At 39.8% G+C, this 9,147-nt stretch overlaps 1 protein-coding gene across 1 annotated transcript; it reads left to right on the forward strand.

Annotated features, from left to right (window-relative positions):
* The first annotated feature begins 417 nt into the window (after positions 1-417).
* LOC138225095 (uncharacterized) lies at positions 418-7,753 on the forward strand. The gene is made up of 5 exons (XM_069183952.1): positions 418-529; positions 3,914-3,993; positions 4,564-5,416; positions 6,832-7,012; positions 7,452-7,753. Exons 2-5 carry the CDS (start codon positions 3,951-3,953, stop codon positions 7,653-7,655), a joined length of 1,281 nt encoding a protein of 426 aa, XP_069040053.1. The 5' UTR covers positions 418-529; positions 3,914-3,950; the 3' UTR covers positions 7,656-7,753.
* The last annotated feature ends 1,394 nt before the right edge of the window (positions 7,754-9,147 follow it).

Here is a 9,147-nt window from a genome sequence, read left to right on the forward strand (position 1 = left end):
TATGATTTGGTTTAGTTTTTATTCAATTTTTTATGTTACATATTAAAAACATTTTGAACATGTTGTTTCGCCACACTGTGTCTTTTATGAAGACACTGGACTGAAACTGCAGTCACATAAGTCATTTCGCAATCTTTACTGCAGTTCAAGAAATACTTCTGTTTTAATTTGGAAATCAAATTTTGGGGAAACAAATGAATTTCAGTTACATAAAAGCAGGAATATTAAAAAATGCAAACAGTTTCGATATACTGTACTTACAGAACTTGTTCTGTCTGCAAATGTGTCTTTGATGTGTTTTCAAGAAAAAAATGATATCTGCATGTGAAAGGGGAGTGTTGAAGGATAATATCCAATCCAAAACGTTTTAAGGTGTTTTTACTTTTATACTGTATGTATAAATATGAAGCTGAGGACAGGCATTTACAGTCAGAGAGGAAGCACTGAAGAAATCGTTACCTTGATACTCATACAGTACCTGCTGGACCAAGTGTGATTCAAAAGCTGCTTTCTTCAGAGTGTAACCAAGGTAAGTTTCATTTCATAGCTGATGTGTTACAGGTCATCATTACAGTGTTTTACAGTATTTTCTCCAATTTACAATTGTATAATCACTGTAACTGTTGTGATTTGCCTTCAGAATATTTTACTATACTATATCATAAGAATATCATGACATCCCATGGCAATGTTTCTGGGAATCATAACAATCCTACAGTACATTTACTTTAGTGAATGTTTGATACTGCTGTACACCATAATATTCCCAAGGACAAGTGTTGTACATTACTGTTACCAATCCTATGTATGGTGCTACTGCATCTTGCTTGACTAAATAATAATCACCTAACTGTACATGTATCAAAGGTGAAAGTAATCTTTAATTAGATTGAGCAGTCATTCATTGTTTACATTAGAAATTGCACATTTTTTTATATTTTCACTTTTCAACTTTAGATATAAAGACATACAGTACAAACATATTGTAACGCAACGGGGGCTCAGGCGGGCGCCCTTGCCGCATTAGGTCGGCCCCCCACCATCGGGGGCTGAAACCCATGACTCCCGCGTCTCTCTGCAGCGACCCAGTCCGGTGAGCTAAAGAGAGATCTCTCTACAGCCCAGTAGCTGTAGTCCTGCTATCAAGGGGAAGGGCGGTGACATCACCTGCTCTGGTACGCCGGCTCTTACACAGTGCCTGTCGGCCGTAAGCGTTACAATATTTTAATGTCAGATGTGGAATAAGAGTTCCAATAGCCATCAAACAATATTGAATTTTTATTTTCCATAAAAATTCAGCACACAACTTTTAGCCAGCAGCCGTATCACCCTGCAACTCACAACTGGTAGCCCACTGAAGCTCAGCAGGTTTGAGCCTGGTCAGGACCTGGATGGGAGAACTCCTGGGAACAACTAAGGTTGCTGCTGGAAGAGGTGTTAGTGGGGCCAGCAGGGTGTGTTCACCCTGCAGTCTGTGTGGGACCTAATGCCCCAGTATAGTGATGGGGACACTATACTGTAAACAGGCACCATGCTTTGAACGAGATGTAAAACTGAGGTAGTGATTATCTGTGGTTATTAAAAAGAGTAGGGGTGTTACCCTGCTGTCCTGGCCAAATTTCCCTTTGACCTTTACCCATCATGACCTCCTAATAATCCCCATCTATGAATTGGCTTCATCACTCTGTTCTCCTCCCCACTGAGAGACGATATGTGGGGAGCATACTGGTGTACTATGGCTGCCATCTCATCATCTAGGTGGTGAGGAGTACCCATTACCTGTAAAGTGCTTTGAGTGGAATGTCCAGAAAAGCGCTATATAATTGTAAGGAATTATTATTGTTAGGAATTATTCCATAACACTTTTTATTAAAGTACTTTTGCTTTTGAAAATCCTCATCTAACAACATATCATACTTTCATATTATTTAATATACCTGATAAAAAATGCATCAGAATAAAAAACTGAAATTCACATAATATTTCCTGAGTCCTGGGTCCTGAGTTTTCTTTTGGACTGGGGTGATATCTGTGTAGAGATTATACTCTACGTTCTCACTGTGTTTACATTGGCTTCCTGTAGGTGCTCTGTTTTCTTCCCACAATTCCAAGACATACTTGCAGGTTAATTGGCTTGTGGAAATATTGGCCCTGTATGTTTGTGTCTGTGTGTGCTCTGTGATGTACTGGCATCCCACCCAGGGTTTACCCTGCCTTGTGCAGGTTGTCTGCTGGGATAATATCTGCAACCCTGTATTGAATAAAGAGGTTAGTGTCACGCCCTCCACATCTAGAGGGCGCTCCTGCTCTGTCCTGTTCCTTGTTTCTCTCTGCTTTACTTGTTCTTCTGGTTTGTCTTGTTGTCTGCGGCTATATATTTCCGGGACTCCCTTTCCTCCTCGCTCGGTATTGGGATTGGTTGTAGAGAGGCTTGCATCACAAGGTCGCCCCAAGTCCACTACCTGAGGTCTTATGTCTCGTTCCGACTCCGCCCGATACCTTGAGCCCGGAGCAAACCCCCTTATTTGCTCCGTTCCTGCCGCTACACATAGGGTCCTCCCTTCTCACCGGTCTCTCTCCACAGCTAGCCGTGACAGTTTATAGAAAAAGGATGGTTGGATAATATATATTTAATTATTTGATTTGCATTATAAAACTTTAAGCAGTGTTCTGGCATGCTCGTTTGAACTATTTAACATTTATGATCATTATAAAATGACATAAAGTTATCATGTTTTCCATGAACACTTGGTGTTGTTATTGCTGTAATGGATAATGAAAAGCTTGTAGCTTCATTGAACCTTTTGTAGAAAATGGAAAAAGTAATACTAATAGTTTTTAATTTAGCTCATTAAGTGACATACTGTACTGTAAGTCATTCTTTGAAAGTCATTAAAATCATTAAAACCTCTTTTTTGTTTTAAATAAGATATATTTTCTTATTGTTTCAAATAGTATATAAAACCACCATGTACAATTCTACCAATATATTGTCCATTCTCTAATTACTATTAATTTATATTTCATTACGAATAATTCTGTGACTGCATTTAATTAAAAAATGAAAAATGTCAGTTAGTGTTACCGTACAGTATGATTAGTGCAGGAAAGCACTAATGGGTTAATAAACATTTATTTGTTATGATTAAAATAGGATTTGTGCGAAAGCCACATTAAGATAAATTCACTGTGCCACCTGGCAATTCTAGAGAGTAATGTAGTCCACAACAGATTATGTGAAAATCTAAAAAATGTTGTTGAACTGTACCTTTCAGCATACCACAACAGATGTTATAATAGGCCACATAACACCTCGAGCACTCTGAACGGCTGCATCTGTAATTTGTTTATTAGGGCTCCCTAAATGTTTTGCTTAGTTATTAGTACTGTACATAGAAGGGAGAATTCTGAACATTCTCTTTTGTGGTTATTAAAATAGATATCTGGAAAAAACATACAGGCAAAGCCATGTTTGATAATCAAGTCACATTATATGGACATACAGTACACAACACATACAGTGCTAATAGGAATTTTACATACAGTTACACAATGTTTCCAAACTAAGACATTTTGTGACCTAATAGCCTGAAATCAAGACACATTTAATTAAAATGTATTTAATGTTCATTTACATATTGTAAGTTACAACCTCCAAGTGCAATGTAAATGCTCAAACATTTTGAAAAGTAATTATATGTTATCACAACCCGCTTGATGTATCAGAATAAAAGTCTCAAGGGGAAAATGAACACAGAATGCAGTTGGTAGTTTGGCATACTGTATATTTGTGGTACTGTAGATGTAACATGCATTATTAGAGTATTAGGAAACTTCTAAGTAGTAAGTACCTGCCAGGGTTAGAAATATATAAAAAATAACGTTATTTTGTGTATGGAATTCTGTTTTGCAGACAGACAGAAAGTTGACCTCATCTTCAGAAAGAGACCATGTCTGACCAGGTTAAGACTTCAGGAGCAGCAGACAATATGTGTGAGTATGTAGAGAACTGACATTGTTTCACAGATAAACTGTATTTGCAAATCTACAGGAGCTGTCTGAAGGGATAAAGTGGGCACTCAGGGCACCATCAACTCACATGACAGTGAGCTCAAAGGCTGAGACTCCAATATCAATGACTCAGAAATTAATCTTGAATCTGATCTACACGAATTACTCTATAATGTCAAGATTGAAGGTTTCAAAGCTCCAGAATTTTTTAACATGTCATGTAAAAGAAAAAAACTGAAAGAGCTCTACAGCCAGATAATATTTAGATTCTAAACAGTTCACTTAGAATAATAAATACTGTATGTAAAACAATTTCAAGTTTCTCACTGAATTTTTTGATTAATTATTTTCCCACTTTGGGAGGACACCAAATCCTAATAAACCATTACAATCTGTCCTTTTTTCTTATTGTTTTGTTTTCATTAGTTAGATTTTATATTAAATGTATTACTATTATATAATGGTCTTTTAAAGATTAGGATATTTGAAGTTGGTGAATTTGGTTATTTTGTTCACTATTTGATTATAAAAGTTATTTTTTATTTTGGAAAGGTATGGTGCTGTTTGCCATGGAAAGATCAGGGCGTATCAAGATTGGACTGCCCCCAAATAATTACAATGACAACTTCAGTGAATATTCGAAATATGTGGGAAATCTGCAAGGCATCTCTCACGTCGCCTTCAGCCCTCAAGGAACAATGTTTGCAGTCTGTAATGCACAGCTGTATTCTGGGTCTCCTCCAGCGAATCCAGATGAGAACTGGCTGAAGCAGAAAGCTCGGTGTGTAGGAAGGTCTGGGTGGGATCAAGTTCATTCCCTCTTCTTCCATCCAAACGGCACACTCTATGTTGTCATGAAGAGTGGTGAACTGTACAGGGGTCCCCCTCCTGAGAATGAGTACGTGTCCTGGATGTACAGGGTTGCTACGAAGATAGGAACTGGAGGATGGTGCTTCCCTTCTCTGTTCTTTGACCCTGCGGGTATCCTGTACACTGTGACCACAGAAGGGAATCTGCTTAAAGGAAGCCCTCCGAATGATATGAACTACATCTGGAGTAAAAACAGTGAGATTATTGGAACTGGAGGCTGGACAGAACTTACCCATTTCATGGCCTTCTCTCCTGATGGCAATCTGTGGTGTGTCTCCAAGAATGGAGGGAAGATCTACACTGCCCCACCACCCAGGATTGCCAGTGATAATTGGATTGGAAGAGCACAGAATCTTGGATCTGGCTACAATCAATTCCCAATCCTTGCCCTCACGCAAGATAAAACCATAAGTCAAATTTTAAGTTTGGATTTTTCTGTTAAAGATGCAAAGATTCTTTCAAAAGAGCCTCTGATAGTTGGGCAACATGACTGTGACAACTCTACCGGCTCTGTTCCTTACACTGCAACTTTCGAGTAAGTGCTGCATTCTAAGTTGTATTTTCATTTTTCTGTATATCACAAAATACACAATATTTACAAAAAATACACACAAAATACACTGCCAATAGATCTAAAACTTAAATTGTAGGACTGCTGGTAATCATTTGGCAAATTTAACACAAAGATGTTTAAAGGTAACAAAATTTGAATTTAATGATGTCTGAAAATTTATTTTGAGATATTATTAAATGAAAAATCTACCTTTAGATTCATTTCTACATATATGTTCAACTATAACCTGTCAGTAAATCACTTGACTCTCAATTTGACTTTAAACAATTTTAAAAATGTTATAGAAGTGGTTAAGAAGAATCACCACACTGCAACACAACTGGCAGGTGTGAGCCTGTATGGGAGACCTCCAGAGAAAGCTAAGAATGCTGCAGGAAGAGGTTTTAGTGGGACCAGTGGGGGGTGCCCACCCTGCAGTCTGGGTGGGTCCTAATGCCCCAGTATAGTGACGGGGACATTATAATGTGAGACGGATGAGACATAAAACCGATGCCCTGACTCTCTGTGGTCATTACAAATAACAGGGTGATTCTCAAAAAGTGTAGGGGTGTTACCATGGTGTCCTGGACAAATTTTAGATTGGAATTTAACAATCATGGTCTCCCAGTAATCTCCATCTATGAATTGGCTTCAACTCTCTGTTCTCCTCCCCATTGAGAGCTGCTGTGTGATGAGTGTATTGGTGCACTCTGGCAGAGCTACTCATTGATGGTAGTGGAGGGGAGTCCTTGTTACTTGTAATTATTATCTTCATCATCATCAATGTACTGCAATACATTTGAAAAACTACCAACTTACCTTCCTGTCCACTCTATATATGCTGAATTTAATGATGATGTCATGAGGGTATTTTCGGGCTTGAGGAGAATTAGAATATGTGACAGAAAAGATGAAGGAACACCAGCAGAAGATACAAAAATTACTAACATTGCAAAAGAACAGCCAAAAACTTGCAAAGAAACTACTTCGAAACTGTTGAATCCTGAGTTTGACTCTAGTCCAGTCCTCCTCCGTGAGGATTTTGCATGTTCTTCTCATGGTCAATGGCTTTACTTAGATAGATAGATAGTTTATTGATCCCGTGAGGGAAATTGCAGATGCACCATCAGCTGTCTGTGTCTGGGAGGTTCCACACCTGGAGAGTGTCAGCAGGTTTGGGTAGCCTTTAGTCAGCCACAATTTGAGCAAGCAGTAACAACATGAGAAAACCCTCTCTTGCCATCTTCACTATCTCTGAAGCTCATGAAATTCACCCGGCTGGTATGTCAGGCGAGTACTTACACAAGTTCTCCTTCTCCCAGTGTGGTGCAGCCAGGTTGATACAGTCTGCAGCTTTGAAACAAGAAGTTGTAAAATAAAATGTGATTTTTTTTCAGGTTTTCTGAAACTGTTACCCTGGAAAGCTCTTTCACCCATTCTCATGGATTTACTGTGGAAGTTGGAGCATCAACAACCTTTAAAGCTGGAATCCCATTGTTGGCTGCGAATGAAACCACAGTCTCTATTAATGCCAGTACTACTCACAACTGGAGTTTTACAGAGACAGAAAGGAAAGAGGTACAGTATGTTCCCAGTACTGGATTAAGCTATTGAAGATGAATGGTGCCTTTAAGCCCCCTGGGCTGTTACTCAAAGAAATTGAGCAAGACATCGCTGTTTTGTATATGTGGAATGGAAGAAGAAAACAGGGCACTTGACTAACATGGTGACTGTGATACTAGAACACTGTTGTTATGCATATTTTAACTACAACTTAACTCCTTAAATTGCCTTGTTTTTTTATTAAGTTCAAGCACATCTGAAAAAGGCTCTACAGATGAAACACGGTCTCTTTTCTTTCCCTTTCAGCGTGGAATAAACCTTTACCTCTTCCTTTGTTTTTTTTATTGCCATTACCAGTGAACTGCTTTAGCTTACTGGTTTTGAATGCTGTATTTGTCCACTGTTTTCTGAAAGCAGAGACCCCAGCCAATGGCTTTTGCTTCTTTCATTGCAGATTGTTAATACATCCAGCCTGAATGCTACAGTGCCCCCTGGGGAGGCTGTGAGATTCAAGGCTGTAGTCCAGAAGGGGATCATTGATGTTCCTTACACAGCGAAGGTGCTCACTGTCTTCGGACACCAGACCACTATCACTGGGACATGGACTGGAGCTTCAGTTTCGAAAGTGGCAATAAAGGAAGAGCCTATTGTTAACTAAAACAGTTTAGTAGTTACATGCATGTAGTTACATTTAGTAAATTATTAATACTAAATAATTTAAAATGAGAAGTGCGTCAATAAAATATTTGAAGGGTGTATGTTTTCTGCTTGTCTCTCTTTTGTCTTGTTGACTACCAGTGTCCAATTCCGGTCCTGCAGAGCCTGAGTGCACTTAGCTTTCTGGGTTACCTCTTTCTAAAGATTGGCATTTAATAAACCAAGCCCTGGTTCTTGAAGGCTAAAACGTGAATTCAACTTTTTTAAAGGAGTTTATGATGAAAGCTCAGCTGTCTGTAATTTGTAATTAATCAGGACATCACTTTCTCACTCAAACATCATAGATACTGTACATTATCTCCCTCTGTCCCTTACATTTGTCTTTCGCATCCCTCTTCCACCCCATCTCCACCTCTGCAGCTACCCCTTGGTCAGTGTTCTCTCTGCATGGCCTCCCAGAAGGACTCTAGCTTCCTCCTCCTATGTCAGGAGGTTAACCCTGAGCCAAGTGGGCAAAGTTATCTTAACTTTCATTACTCGACCTAATAGTTAAATCTCTGTCACGGGAAATACCGTGAAATGTAGTTAAAGACTCTATGCGAGACGGTATAATCCGGAAGTGACTGGAGTAGGACATCAGGTAGCACACAGCAGGATCAGGGTGGGTGGAAACACAGGGGGTGGTGACGGCAGTGATCTGGTGCAGGGGGGGAGTGCAGGCGCACGAGTCCGAAAGGAAGTCCAGTGGGGGAAATCAGGACGCAGTCCAAGGTCCAGGTGCCGGGAGATCCATCCAAGACAGACACAGGGAACAGGGAACGAGGAATACAGATAGTTAAAACATTGACAGGACAAGGCGCTCCGAGCCCCAGGCTCAGAAGGTCAGGACACCGTGGTGAATCCTGTGCTCTCGGGCCACTCCTGTGCCCGGTGGTAGGCGGGCTTCCGGGCATCCGTCTTCCAAAGCTGAGCCCAGAACTATGGAGACGCCGGGCTTCAGTAGGGAAAACAGGATAAGATACAGCTGGGACAAATACAACTGGCAACACATTGGAAAACGTAGGAGCGCCCTGTAGAGGAAGGATGATGGCCATCACAATCTCTTAGAAATCAGGATGCTATGAAATGAATGGGAACCTCCCTTTTCTATAAAATCCATTCACTAACCAGTAGATTGTGTTTGTAACCCAGGGATTCTCTATATAGGAAATCCAAGTTTCCTAAAAGCAGTAGAATGGCAAGTTCTCTTAACAAAGTTCAAAAACTGAACTTGAGTCTGGTCATAAAATCTGATTAGAACAAGGAGCTTTAGTCTTCTGTCTTCCTCTCTGTCTTCTCATTCTCTTCTCTTCTCTCTGCTCCTACTTTCCTCTTCTCTCTGTAGCTGCCAGTTTTTCTTTTTCCTCTGTTCCTTCGATGAATTTATGGTTTCCACATTATTAGAAACCACTGAAGAACTTAGATCCTGTCCTCTACAGGAAGATCTACTGTTT

The sequence above is a fragment of the Lepisosteus oculatus genome, chromosome 25 (assembly GCF_040954835.1).
Source record: "Lepisosteus oculatus isolate fLepOcu1 chromosome 25, fLepOcu1.hap2, whole genome shotgun sequence".
Taxonomy (NCBI): domain Eukaryota; kingdom Metazoa; phylum Chordata; class Actinopteri; order Semionotiformes; family Lepisosteidae; genus Lepisosteus; species Lepisosteus oculatus.